The sequence below is a fragment of the Morone saxatilis genome, unplaced genomic scaffold (genome assembly GCF_004916995.1).
Source record: "Morone saxatilis isolate NCDOM2014 unplaced genomic scaffold, NCSU_SB_2.0 Contig4, whole genome shotgun sequence".
NCBI lineage: Eukaryota > Metazoa > Chordata > Actinopteri > Moronidae > Morone > Morone saxatilis.
This window is the reverse complement of record NW_023339984.1, coordinates 13,767,879-13,781,932: the sequence shown is the minus strand read 5'-3', so window position 1 is coordinate 13,781,932 and position 14,054 is coordinate 13,767,879. Positions and strand designations below refer to the sequence as shown.

The 14,054-nt window shown below is 43.0% G+C and overlaps 1 protein-coding gene across 1 annotated transcript; it reads right to left on the bottom strand.

The window, feature by feature from the left end:
- Positions 1 to 2,678: 2,678 nt before the first annotated feature.
- Positions 2,679 to 12,815, bottom strand: znf219 (zinc finger protein 219; the record flags this gene model as incomplete). Its single annotated transcript, XM_035674942.1, is given in 4 exon segments — positions 2,679 to 8,110; positions 9,877 to 10,023; positions 10,204 to 12,526; positions 12,731 to 12,815. Coding segments are annotated over 4 exon segments (3,751 nt in total), but the record flags the coding sequence as incomplete, so codon positions are not given.
- Positions 12,816 to 14,054: the final 1,239 nt, after the last annotated feature.

The window sequence follows — 14,054 nt, the reverse complement described above, 5'->3', positions numbered from 1 at the left end:
CTCTGTCTCGCCCACTCAGTCTCAACCAGTCACCAGGGAGCAGACTATTGCCCTAGTACAGGGATGTAGGCTAATAGGCACATAATAAGGAGGGTAACCCTGGAGCCTTTAACTCTGCCTCTCACGGAATAGTGTTAATTGATTGTTTTATATTTATTTGTGCCACTTCTAATATCCAGACTTTCTATTAGTCCATGTTCTTTTTTCTTTTCTTTTCAAATGAAAACATCCGGAGGTCTACTTCCATTTGCAGGTTGATTTTGCAGCCTCTTCCTAAACCCTCTGCAGCACAGCGGATGTTTTTTTTCCATGACAGTAGAGTGATTTAAGTTTCCACATACCATCTTAGTAAAGCCCACCAAAATGAATGCACGGCTTCCTTTCGCGGCTTTCAAAATAAATTCAGTTTGTGAAATCACAAAGGCACAAATTAGCAATGTGCTGAAGGTTAAATCTGTATGAAACTACAACAACGTTGTCTTTTTCTTCCGTTTGTACTATTATTTGCACATTCAAAGGTCTATCACGTTGTGACGTCAAAAGCCATTGCGCTCTCAATTTTATTTTGAAATAAATACCAAGGACATCCGGTTTTGTGCAAAGCTTTCTGCTGCCTTTACTCAGCTCGGGCTGCATTCCTTGAATGAGCCACACAAAATCAAAAACGTGTCTTAACTTACACATAAATAGTGCTGCTGCTTTAATTAATGTCATTATATCTTATCACTAGTGTCACTAATAATCCTGAGTATGAGTTCATTTCAAGCCTGTCAGCGACTCCACTGGAGGGCGCAGTTGCATCACCAGATAGTGGAATCCCAACCTGCTCCTGGTCGGGGATCTCCAGGCTCCTTTAAACTCTTTCCAGGTACAGATAATTAGGAAATAATTAATGAGTTGATGCCTGAATACACTCCCACAACTGCAGTGGTCTTTACGGCTGACATCATTTCTGTTGCAGTGAGGAAGAAGAGCTGAGATGCATGGATGGTTGCACCAAAGAGGCCCACCAGGCACAAACCCAAGGACCCAACAGGTCAGGGGCCCCCTAAGCTCTAGATCTTCTTTCTGTTAACAACAGCTGCCTCGTACAAAAGGGTCTTGACCCCGAGCCTCTGTACTTGCTTATGGTTTAGTTTGAGTTATGTTAAGTGACATTTACTTGACTATTGTACTTATCTTTTCTTTCCCTTTCCTTTTTTGGAAACTTGTGACCTTTACTCTACTAAAGACAAATATTTCTATACTATATAATATACTTTTGACCCCACTACACTCTAATGAATTTCCCTTTAACTCATTACTCTGAAGCATTACCAATTACAGTAAAACCTGACCTTACCGTCCAACCTGAGAAAGCATGTCGTTTATGTCACATGTAAACATTTGTTTAATTGTTTAACGTTTTAAATGAAGTTCTGCTTGTAGCTGCAGTTTTTATGCTATGGTTGGTAAAATGTGCATTTTTATTTGCCCACCAATTTGTCGTATTGGGACCGGGTTGCTAGCAAAAATACATAGTTAATGTAGTGGTTAAAGCCCTTTCAGAAATATGTAGTTTAATCTCGTCAAATAAACACAGTAGTATTACTGACAACAATACACTGACATACAAATGCAATGTTGAGTATTCCAGTGCTTTAACTCAAGTAAAAGAGAGTAATATTTGATTTGTGTCTCTACTTTGACTCAGTGGAGTTGTGTACTTCGTCCATCTCTGGTTATGTTTAACCTGCAAATTGTTGCTGAAAAGACAAGAGACATTACTTATTTCATGTTGTTCTTCTGTTGACAAATCTCCAGAAAGAGCCATAACCTTCATTAGGTCACATTTTCAAACATAAGCCTTCTGATTCAGTCCTCAAACTCTTTCATACTGTACAACAGTGGATCCATAGCTTATGAAACTGTATTTGTTTATCTGACTCTATTCAAATCATTGCTTTTATATGTGCATTACTGGATGATTTCACGTATTCGGAGCTCAAACACCTTTCCAGATATACTGACAGCAAGGAAAACGCACTGGATGTTGAGGAGTAGTGACTGGCTGAAACTGGTAGACATATTGCAACCAGTGAATTGGGTCACAAGTTGACATTGCTTCTGATAATTAAGCCAGAAAATGCTAATGAAATGGTGATTAATAAGCTTAAATTCCTAAATTACTAACATTACATGCAGCCATAATGTCCAGTTAATACATACACAAAACTAATCTCAAGGATCATTATGTATGTGTGGACTTTCTCTTCTGCTCTCTCCTTATTACAGTGATTCTCAAACTGAGTTACTCAGTATTTCTAGCATTTCATCATTAGGACTATTTCTATAACTTAACTGTAGAAACAAAGATGTAAGGGAGGGAATGGAGTGTCCCTTGGAATGTGTCTACTTCTTGCAACTCTACTCAAAGCCACAAGATGGCTCTCTTTTCTACAAGTTGTAATTGGTTCTGCAACCTGAAACAGATTCATCCTAAACCTCTGTTGACATAAGCATGTTTTACCAGCAGTACATTTAAATATTTAGGCGGGGAGATGACTGTCTGGAGGTTTTATGTAATCACCGTGTGTTTAAAACTTGAAAGAGAAAGGCAGATGGTGTAGAAAGACATGAAAAAAACAGACAGGGTTATTTTGTTTGTGTTTATTTATTTCTAATGCATTTTATTTGTATTTTTTTTTCTGTCCACAAAGTCATATTAGTCACTACTATGTTAGATCAGTTTTCCCTCACTGCAATGGCAGTAAACTACACAAGAGCCCAAACCCAGCACGGCCCCCTCACCTCGCAAAGATTTGTCATTTCTTAATAAACAATACCTTCAAAACGATCATACCTACAGACACTGTATATGCAGCATCAGCCCCGTGTGATACAAACTAAATTATAGTGTTAGCCTTTTGGTGAAATGATCTGATTCACAATCAGGAGATAATAAGGTGCAATTTTCACATACGTTGGAAAAAATCACAAGGGAAGCAACATTGTGTTCAGTTGAAAACCTGTGCAAGTGTAAAGGGATAGTTTGTTTTGTAGAGAATTCAGACATTTTCCCAACTTCACTCAAAGTCAGACAGACTCTAAGGTGCCTTTTTAACGTGTCTTTCTGTGAACTTTGCAGGTAAGGCTCAATCTTGCTTTGCTCAATTTCAATTTCTCTTTTAAAAAATGGCGAAATACACCTTTAACACTGAGGAGTTTGGAACTACTTTTATCCAAAAAAGAAAAGAGTTTTCGTATCCCTGCCTCCATTGTGGCTGGTAGCACACAAAAGCAGAAGGTTGGCATAATCTCACTTCTTTGAGCGAAATGAGCAGTTCTATAAATAAGTTTTTATGTAACAGATGGTTTAAATAGAGCAGCTGTCCATCTTTGGAGAAATGTAAAGGTGTATTTCACAGCGTTTCCAGCGAAGCTTCTGCTGATCGTATAGATGGAAGTGAGCTAATAAGGGCTTGAACATTCTTTCAGACTGCTTATGGACACATAAAAAGGCACCCGCGTGTTCGTCTAACTCCAAGTAGGCAAAGTAGTCATGTTTCTCTGAAATCAAAATACACCTTCAAAAGAGTACAAATACTGGCTCAAGTGCTGCTTTCAGAGGGGATTTTTTTTTTTTTTTCTGTGCAAGAAATTTGGGAATGGAGTTTGAGTCAAAGGCTGCCTTTTCACAATCAAATCTCCAGAGAAGAAGCTACTTAGAAAAGGGTTTATTTTGAAAAATCTGTCATCACCGAGGAAATTTCTGTCATTAGACATTTAGATTGATTGGCAGGCTGTTTTATTCCCATCTGCCGGAGGGAGGAGTAGAAGGGACCATCACTCAGGTTTGTGCTCTCTTTAAAAAACACAACATCTCTAGTTCTATCTGTACAACATTCAACAACACATTTCTCTTGTTTTTTTTTTCTTTTTTTAACCATAATGCCAAAACAATAATAATTATCATTATAAGAAGAGCATTTTTCCATCTCAACGGCATTGAACAAACACCACACGAACTGAAATAAAAATCTAATAAAGGCCTCAATACCAGATAGTACACGTCACCTTCAAGTGGTGCTAGAGATAGACAGTTTACGGACGAGAGAGGGGCATGGAGGAAGAGCAAGCATGGGAGAGAGAAAGGGAGGGAGGGAGGGAGGGGTTAAAGAAAGAAAGTATGAGGAAAGAGAGAAGACAGGTGAATTATTTTTGTTTTTTATCAAGTTGATACATGCTTTAGTGTCACCTTGGACATGTTTTGGCACCTTTTTATAAGATTAAATATAATATTCATTAGACTTAAACTTGGGCTTTGGTTTACCAAGGGTTAGTATTAAGACCAAAGGTAGTATAACCCTACAGCTATGATGATTTGTTTACTCGTCTAAAGGTTAGGTAGTCCATTCTTTCAAGGGTCTAGCCACGCTAGATTGTAATAAGGCCTAGTGACCTTGTTTAAGGCCGAACGGGCCTGAAGAGCAGGAGAGAGATCTGATATGAAAACAGTTTCCCCCCCAGGAGGGAGGGGTCAGGAGGTATAGACACGAGAAAAAGATTAGGAAAAATGGGCTGAGGTGATGAAGGAGAAGAGGAAGAGAAAAGAGGAGAAAGGTGGGCAGCGGAAGGACAGAGACGGAGAGGGAGAAAGAGAGTGTGTAGATATAGGCTAAGTGCTTTTGGTGAGTTTTACAAAATACACCAGGAAGTGCTTGAAACAGAAGGCACGATGGCATTGACAGTAGTTGTTAAGGAGACACCACTAAGGGACTTTTACTACAAAACTCATAAGGTGCTCTAAAAAAAGAACTTAAACACATTGATGCACATTAAGGTGTGGTTGCAATCACACAGTACCCCATCAAGAAGTAGTCTAAGGAGATAAATAGTGGTTGTTAAACAGTGTAAGGGGATATTACTGTCTCACATTCATATATTTTTTTTCCTAAATATACCTTCGAAACACAAGAAAGTCATGATATGAGATTGATTGTTTTCAGTTTATAGCAGTTGATGACACAAAAATGACTTTGAATTTGAACTTTCTTTAACAACCAGTTCAGTGGTTGGATATTTGATACACTGATCAACCGATTGACTCATTGATGGGGTAGATCTATTGAAACCACAGCTTTACACATTTAGAACGACAACAGAAAGTGACAACTTCCATTGAAAAAACGTTTGGTCTATCGATAAAGTCAAAATAAGAACAACTACTTTGGGAACTCAAACCTTGCACAGTGCTCTGTATAGACATTCCAACTAGTCTTAGCTCACAAACATTATAATCAATATTACCTATATTGATAACCTTTTTCTGTAAGCATCTTGAAATGAAAATAAACAAAAGTCTGCTTTTTTTTTCTCGTCTTTACAAAAGCTACACATATTCTACTGGGATGTCTATGCATTTGTTAGTGTTTTAATAATTACTCCTACCATTGTCTGTTCTTTTCTTATAAAAAAAGAAGAAGAGAGGGAATCTACTCATCTAAAAGACACCATACCCCCAAAAGTACAGTTTGTTTCTCAGATTTAGTCATGTTTGGCAGGGATACTGCTTTCCTTTGCGTTCTCTACCTTGTATCTTCTCTCCTATGGAGGATAAACAAAATTGTTCTTTTTTTTGACACAGTTGCTAAGTCTCTGTCTCTTTGAAAAGGGTGTGTCAGTTGATTGTGTTCGGGGACTCGAGTGACCTCCCTACAGCCCTCAAACAGACTCCCGCTCTGTGTTTTGCTCTTTTCCACGCATCTACGCTGCCTTGGCAACCGAAACCCGCATCCGGCACCATTGTAAACACTGAATGTTGAACTGTGACCCCTTTTTATCACTCAGCCTTTGACCTCTTTTATCGCATTATACATTATTTATATCAACTGCTTTCCTTCCTTTTTTTTCTGTGTGTTTGCTTTTCGAGCTGAGCCACAAACGGTCGCTGCCTGTGTCAAGGACATCACGTTGCAATGTAGCGTTTCTTTTACAACTTAACTATTCACAACACCCTAGAACCACTTTCAACAAATATACTGTACTTAAATTGTTTTAAACTGTATATTCAGATAAAATTAATTACCTATCAGAGCCTCGATGCAAATGAATACCAGAGACTCTCTTGACAACATACATGAACAGGCACTAACTGAAAAAGAAACTGTTACAAACTTTTCTTTCTGTTTATCTTTAGGACAATCGTCTAGAAACACTTTTCAGACAAACAAGGCAGTGGTACATAGTTGAGGGAAAGCACGCAGCCTGCAACAGTTACCTCATGCCTTAAATTAATACCAAATAGCTTAGCTGAGGTTCATAGCTTGAAACTTTTCTAGACTAAACTTTCCTCCATATCTGTGTGAGCTGAGGAGAAACTTGAAGTTTGAGGTTTCAAACTGTTCAGTGGTCAGTCAGGAGAGCATCTCTTCACAGCTGGCTTCAGCTTGGTCAGTACAGTAGTCTGGGATATACAGTCCATTATTAGTGTGGAATAAATGCATGTGGAAGGATGCAGGATCTGCCCTAGATCTTATACATGTTTCTTTCATTTATCAAATAGGAGGTCAAAAATCTTCCATCTTGGAGTGAAGCTTGGAAAAAAAACTGAAAAGTGGCCTATAAAATCCTGAAAAGATGCATCTATGCTCTTTTGTACAGGCCTTTATTTTGTGGACGACCACACTGTCAGAACTGAAGTAGACAAATAATGTCGGAGGGAACATAACAGCAGTTATCTTTCTCTCCGTCCTTTCCAAAACCTCAGGAGTCAAGGATCCTCTGTCCAGAAATGAATGTATAGAAGGGCAAATTTTACATTAAACCCATTTTTGCTCTGCAAAGCTATCTGCCCCTTCTCCAATTCTGCGTCAAATGTTGTTGAACACATCAAACCCAACTCTCCAATTTAAACGGTGGCATCCAACATCATTTTAATCTGTTAAGACTCGATCCTCCTCTCCCAGCATGTGGTTGGAGCTCAGGGCTGGTGACAGAGCAAGAGACATCCGCAGATCCTGGTCCTGTGAATCCTCCAGACTGCTGTTGTCCAAATTCTCTTCCAATTCCTCCTCTTGCTCTTCCTCATCTCCCTCCATCTTTTCCTTGAGTGCCAGACCGTCTCTTACATTGTTGGATACCGAGGCCTCGTTGGAGTCTGGGTGGTCGAGGATATCGTCCAGATGTTCTGCTGTATCCTCAGAGAGCCCGTTCAGGGTCTTGGCCTGAGTTGAGGACCATTCCCCCAGGGGTGCCTGGGACTCTGCCTCGCTCACATGACTCCATATTGTCAGAGGGTCGAGATCAGAGTGATCCGTCCGGGCCTTGGTGGCCTTTGGGGCTCCATCATCCTCCAAGACAGTCGAAGGGCCTCTTTTGCGTCTGGACTTACTGGTGTGGTTGACCTGGAGATGCATGGCCATCAGCTCTGCAGAGGACGTACGGAAAGGGCAGAACAAACACTGGCTTAGTTTGATCCCTGTTGAACTATCCCCTCCGCCATCACCACCACTGACACCTCCTACCCCTACGCTCATGCCTCCGTCATCCTCCATCCCTCCAAGGCCAGGTGAGGGGCGACGGGACAGATCCAGGGGTTCAAACCCACCTTCTTGAGTTGGAGGTGCAGATCCTTCCTTGTCACCAGAAGACTGAACCATTCGGCTAGTAGTAAGGGGCTTACGACGGGACACTTTAGGGGCCTTCGGTGGTGGAGACTCCCTGATCCAGCCCCCTTCCATTCCACCTTGGTAAAGGGCCCCCATCACTCCAGACAGATACCTGTACTGGGTCTCCAAGTCGACATCCCTTAGAGCCGCCAATGCCTTCCGATGCTCCCGCTGGTCTGGAAGCCCCAGAAGCCAGGACTGCTGGCTGGGCCGAGAGGTGGGGCTGTCGGTTGGGCCTCGGTTGACCGGGCAGTGGTTGAGCTGGGATCGGCGCTGCTTGGCCATCCCAGAGGTTCCGGAGGTCAGACTGTTGATAGTGGAGGTTAGACCAGAGGAGGAGGAATTGGAGGAGGCTGCCAAGGCATTGCGTTGCTCCCTGTGGTGCCGCTGGAGGTGGTACTTCAGCGAGCCCGACTGCGTACCCGCATAGTCACAGTGGGGACACTTGTAGGGTCTCTCCCCTAGAGAAAAGAAAATGAACAAATTTAGATGGAGGAAATTGTATTAGAGTTTCAACAAGTAGCACCTAAGAGTGCAAGAAAACCTAGGTGAAGCTTAAGAAACCACTTATTTTGAATATTTTATTCACTATAAATCACATTAACTTTATATTAGTTAACCTAAACCTAAACCTAAAATGCTGATCAACCGTGCCTGGGCTGGATTACACCTGGCAGACAGCTTACTAATTGTTTTTTATATCATCGTGGAATGAATAGAAGAACAAAAGGCTTCTGGGAAAGTCAGAAAAATACATAAAAAAATCTGAAAACACTACAGCATTTATTAAAAAATGGTCAGCAGTAGCTTGCAAAATAACTATGGTCCTTTTAACAGTGAGAGATGTAGTTACACATTTTAAAGGGAGATGGCAGTATTCCATCACTGATAAAATTACACTGCTGGGACAGATAAAGAGCAGGAGGCATCATGCTGGAGGCATATCAACAGTAGGAAATGTATTACATATGAAAAGCGTAAACGATCTTATTCACAAAAACAAAAAAGCCGAAGACAAAAAGGACACAGCTATAACGGTGAATGCAGATGTACATGCAAAAGTGTGAACAATTTGATTTTGTTGCTAAAGCAAAAAAAAAATAATGGGATAGAAATCTCAAGGGGCAATAATCTCAAGAGGACAGTAATATCAAGAGAGTATTATTATAATTTGATGCATTCACTTAAATTACTGACCATGTGGTAATCACTTGATGGCACAGAGAAGCAATAGTGCATGAGAAAAAGAGCTGTACGCTATCAATGAATAATATAGCTTTGATGTGATAGGCCCTGTCAGCCATAGATGAGTATTCATAATAGCAATACTAAATAGATTTCGTTGAATGCATTCTGGGCACTGTCTTGCTGGAAAGACTTGGATGTGCTCCAGTTACCAGTTGCTGCAGATTGGTGGCATCTCAGAAATGGAAGAGGGGTCTTAATTTTGATCAAATACATCAAGCGAAGGCAAATAATAAAACATGGCAATGACTCATGCTGATTATGAATATGGATCATATGGAGTGTGAGTGAGTGCTGTGAGAGTTCCCAATTTTGATTCCTACTTTCCTGTCACAATTCATTTTTTTTAATTTATTTTTTTTAAGTCTTATTGAAAGCATCTGTTGGAGTGCCCTGTCTCTGCTCTATAGTCAAAATAGTTTAAGGAAAACAATTACAGATTGGCTTGCTTCAAAGACAAGGTCAGAGAATGTGAATATGAGAAAGATTAAAGGCAAAAATTTGTCTGGAGAAATGTTATTTACATAAGAATCATTATACTTTATCTAAAAAATCATATGCCAGACCAATTACATTTTGCATAATTTAGCTAAATCACGTTAGAGAAAAAGTACAATTTAATTACTGGGGGAAAATAAAATGTTGTTTGTACCTTTCTTGGGGATGAGGTTACAGGCTAGTGAGAGAAGTGAGCTTTTTTACTGAGGATTTATCAGTTTTAATCCCTGGAGTGGTTTGATTTTCCTCAAACACTAGTATTAATATACCCTCAAGCAAGGCACTTAACCAGGAGTTGCTCCAGTGGAGCTGCTCAGTCGCCTGCAGTAGAGGGCTATGATTAGCGCTGGCCAGCTCTCTGGGGTGAATGTGTAAAAAAGAAAAAGGTAGTGCTGCTAAAGCGAGGATGCTCAATGAAACCTTTCCAGGGATTATAAAGGTTAAAAAAGTAAATGTGGTTTGTTAAACTCACAGCAGTTCTCACCTGTGTGAACTCTCAGGTGTACTTTGAGATGGTGTGAAGAGCGGAAGGCTTTACCACAGTAGGGGCAGTCTTTTATCCCTCTACCACGCACTCGCTCCCTGGTGGGAACTGAAGGTACGGAGGAGACTGCTGTCAAGCCATTTTCTCCTGTAAGTGGAGAAAAAGGTGAAAAAAATGTAAAGATAACAGCTGGCGTGAAGGGCCCCCCGAGAGTTTCTATTTACAACAAAAAAGGAGTATGAAAATAATATACTCTTGTGATAATAACATTACATGTGAGCAAACAAACCCAAAAGAAAAAAATGAAAAAAGCAGGTGTGATTATACCTTTGAAGCTTGAGATGACAGAGTGAAACCCTGTAGCTGCTCCTGCTTGTTGTGATCCACCACTGTGCAGTTTTGATTCCTGTCTCACATCTCCTGTTTGTTGGGATCCACCACTGTGTAGCTGAGATTCCTGTCTCATTTCACCGCTGCCTCCTCTTCCTAGCCCCGCTCCTCGACGACTACCACTCCCCTCCTCTTCGCCGCCACCTCCTTTCTGGGGTCTCTGAGTGTGAACGCGAGCATGAACCACCACCTGCTGCAGGCTGCGGAATAGTTTTCCACAGTCTGGGCATTCCCATGGCCCTCCTGCTCCTCCAGACTCTTCTCTTGGATCCAGGCCTCCAAGGTAGGCTCTGACTTGGTCAGCCTCTGTGATCACCGAGTTCCGACCTTGGCCTCGCTGGCCTTGCTGCTGGCCTCTTTGGTGGGGCCTCTGCTGCTGCTGCTGCTGCTGCTGCTGCTGAGCTACAGCCAGGCTGCGAGCCACCAGCTGCCACCAAGTTGCCTGGTCTCCTCCTTCTGAAACTGATGCTGTAGTTTCACCTCCTCTAGTTGGTCCCCCTCCTCCTGAGCTGCCAATGCCGCCGCCACCACCGTTTCCCATCTCTGCCACCTGAGCCACTGCTTGAAGTCTCTCCATGCAGCTGGCCCCACTGCCATCACTGGGCAACCCAAGGTAGCCGAGGATGGCTGACTTGCTGGAGCCCAACCCGATTCTGCCACTCTCTGATCTTCCTTGTCCACCTCTGCCACCTCCACGCTGGGCCAGAAGTAGGCTTGAGTAGAGCGCATTAAGAGACTGATTACTAGCAGAGCCTTTGGCCTGCTGCTCGGCACCTCCTGGTCCCCCAAGAGTTCCCAGCCCAGCCTTTAGCCCAAGCTTGTTGAGATGTACTTTCATGTGGTTTTTGAGGAACCAAGGCTCCTTGAAGCCACGGCCGCATACTTGGCACTTATGGTCCAGGGAGTCCTTGTGCTTTCGCATGTGTCCCTTCAGGAACCAAGACTGGGTAAACCGCTGTCCACAAGTATCACAGCGAAATGCTGGCAGTGAGGAAGATGCTGCCACTGTAGCAGCTGGTGTCATCTGTGGGGTACTTGGGGTTGGGGCTGGGGTATGGGCCGGTGTGGGAACAGGAGTGTCAGGGGTCGCGATGACTGGCCTGGAGCTGAAGGCCGGTGGCAGAGCAGGTACCTCAGGGGAAGGGTGGCACTCCTGCAAGTGAGATGCCAGGCTCTCTTCTTGGCTGGCAGAGAAAGGACAAAGAGTGCATTTATATGGGTTGTGGAGAATTCTAACATGGCGTGCCAGCTCCGAAGCCGTGCGGAATTTTCCTTTGCAGGCATGGCAGCGAAAAGTGGGTGCTATGGGAGTAGACGCACCCTCCACAATGGTAGAAGAATAAGGAGAGGTCACGGAAACAGGGTCCTCTGTAAGTGGAGGGGTCAATGGTGTGCTGTCATCCAGTAAAAAGTTTGGGCTCTGGTCTGTCTGTAGGGGGTCATCTAGATCTTTGACCTCACCATCAACATCCTCTTCTTCTGTGAGATGTTGGATGAGGGTCCCTGGCAGTAAACGCTGGTTTGGGGGATTTCTGTGATTCTGGGTTAAGTCTTTGTGGTTCTGTTGGATTTTGAGGTGCTGCTTTAGAGGTGAGGGGAGTCCAGTCCGGTATAGGGCTGAAGCTCTGCGGTCTCGGTCCAGACTGTGAGCTCGGGCATGAAGAGACAAAATGCTTTGGAATCGGAATCTCTTTCCACACACGTGACAAGGAAACCTGAGTGCAGGCCCTGACGAGGCCCCTCCCACTCCAGGTATTGCCCTGGTACCAGTATCCTTCTGGAACAGCTGGAGGTCTAGCTCGTCATTGCAGTTTCCACTCTGTCCCGATGAAAGGGCCAGCTCCAGGGCTCCAAACCCAAGGACTGGCGCCGATGGTGTGGTCGGTGGAGAAGAGTCCAAACAAGGGCTGCATCCAGCATCTTGTCCCCCTCCTCCTCCTGGGAACAGAGCCACTGCTGGGGTTGGGGATGGAGGAACTCCATCCAGTTCTTCCTCATCATCTTCTTCATCAACATCATGGTGATTGTTGTTGTCCTCGTGGAGGGGGAAGGGAGAGAGGGGGAAATAAGGCGTGGTGTCCAGGCTCTGAGGGGAAGGTTCAGGGCTGTGAATGGGCAGAACAACGGGGCTGTCGGGTAAAGAGAGCAGGGTGTGAGGAGAAGAGGCCTGGGGGCTGTGGTCCAGGGATGGCAGTGTTGGGGGGGACTGGGGCTGCTCACAAGAAAGAGACAACACACACTCTGGCGGCGAATCCATCCTCTATTAGTACAAAGCACAGAGAAAAAAAAAAAGTTACAACTTTAGAAACCTAGAGGAAAGGTTCAATTTGCATGTTGTGCATAATTATCTTGTCTATCTGTAACATGACCTTGACCAAAAACCCCAAAAATAGACTGCCGAACAGGTTCATATATCTATATGTGTGAATGAATGTGTATATGTGTGAGAACAACAGAGAATTACCAGCAGTGTGTGTGATGTTATGCCATTCTTTAGTGTCTCGGCTGATGGGGGACACACTTCTGTGGCAGCCTCCTCCTTTAATTTTCTGGTGACAAAAAAAATAAATAAAAAATCCCTGATGATGAACGAGTCATTTTACTTATCAAAAATCGAACAATTATTGCACTTGAAATGATGTTGTTTATATTTAAAAAAAACCAACACATTTTAGCAAATTATTGAAGCTATTATCTAACTAAAGGCTTAATAGGGTAAATTAGCAATATCAGTGTCAATGTAGGCGTAAATGCTTTTGAAATATTGAGCGATGAACTGCAGGTAGCGGATTTTTGTCAAACAGGATAAAAACCAATTTGCACTGCAGACTCTGAACGTATCCCATCATAAATGCTAATAGCAGAGAATCAAATGCATACTCATTACAGCACCGTTCGGAATGTGTTTTAATGCATGTAAATGTTTCGTACAAAGCAGATCTTTACTTGATCTTCATTTACTCTTCAGTCTGTGTAGGTGTATGTCTGCCGTTGAATGTGTAACAGGTGTGCACCTGTTCTGCCTCCTGCATGTGTTTACAATGCACTCCAGCATACTGTTAGCACATATGGGATGATTAGCCGGAGTGTGAACGTGCACCGGTGTGTATCTGTCTGTGTGTGTCAATGTGTTTAGGAGTTAAGGGCACCACCACAGGACACAGACTGTCCCAAACAGGATGGGCGCGCGATGTTTTGACTTCCCCACACACCCTTCCTGTACACTCATACAGTAGCAGCTTTTTGCTTAAATCAGGACTGTATACACTCATGCGCACACCCACACGCACTCTAGTACAGTACGCATGCACTTCTACACAGCAGTATTTGATAAATCTACTGCCTGGGCGTGGTGGCTTTGACCCATACACTACTTAGTCATGGTTACTTGTCCAAGTAATGTACGAATGTAAGCTTATTCTACTGTTCTGTTGACTGTACTGCCACCGTCGCAGCAGATAACAGAGTCAGCTAAAATGTAAAGTGTGATATACAGCGTATTGAGCACACAAGCACTTTGGCAAGCACGCTCACACACCCAAATATTTTGAGTGCACAGCAGTTTGCATCAGTTGGACTGGATTTATGCACATGGGCTGTTTTTTGTCCATCATTCGGTGGAGTTGGAGAAGCAGCAGAGGCGCCCACAACAAAACAAAAGGTCATCAATCATTGTGGCAAAACAATGGAACATCTGTGTTCGCAGGTGTGTCGCCCATATTTGTGTTCATGCAGCGGTATGGTCACATATGTGTTTATATGATCTGTTGGACTGTGTGTGTGTGTGT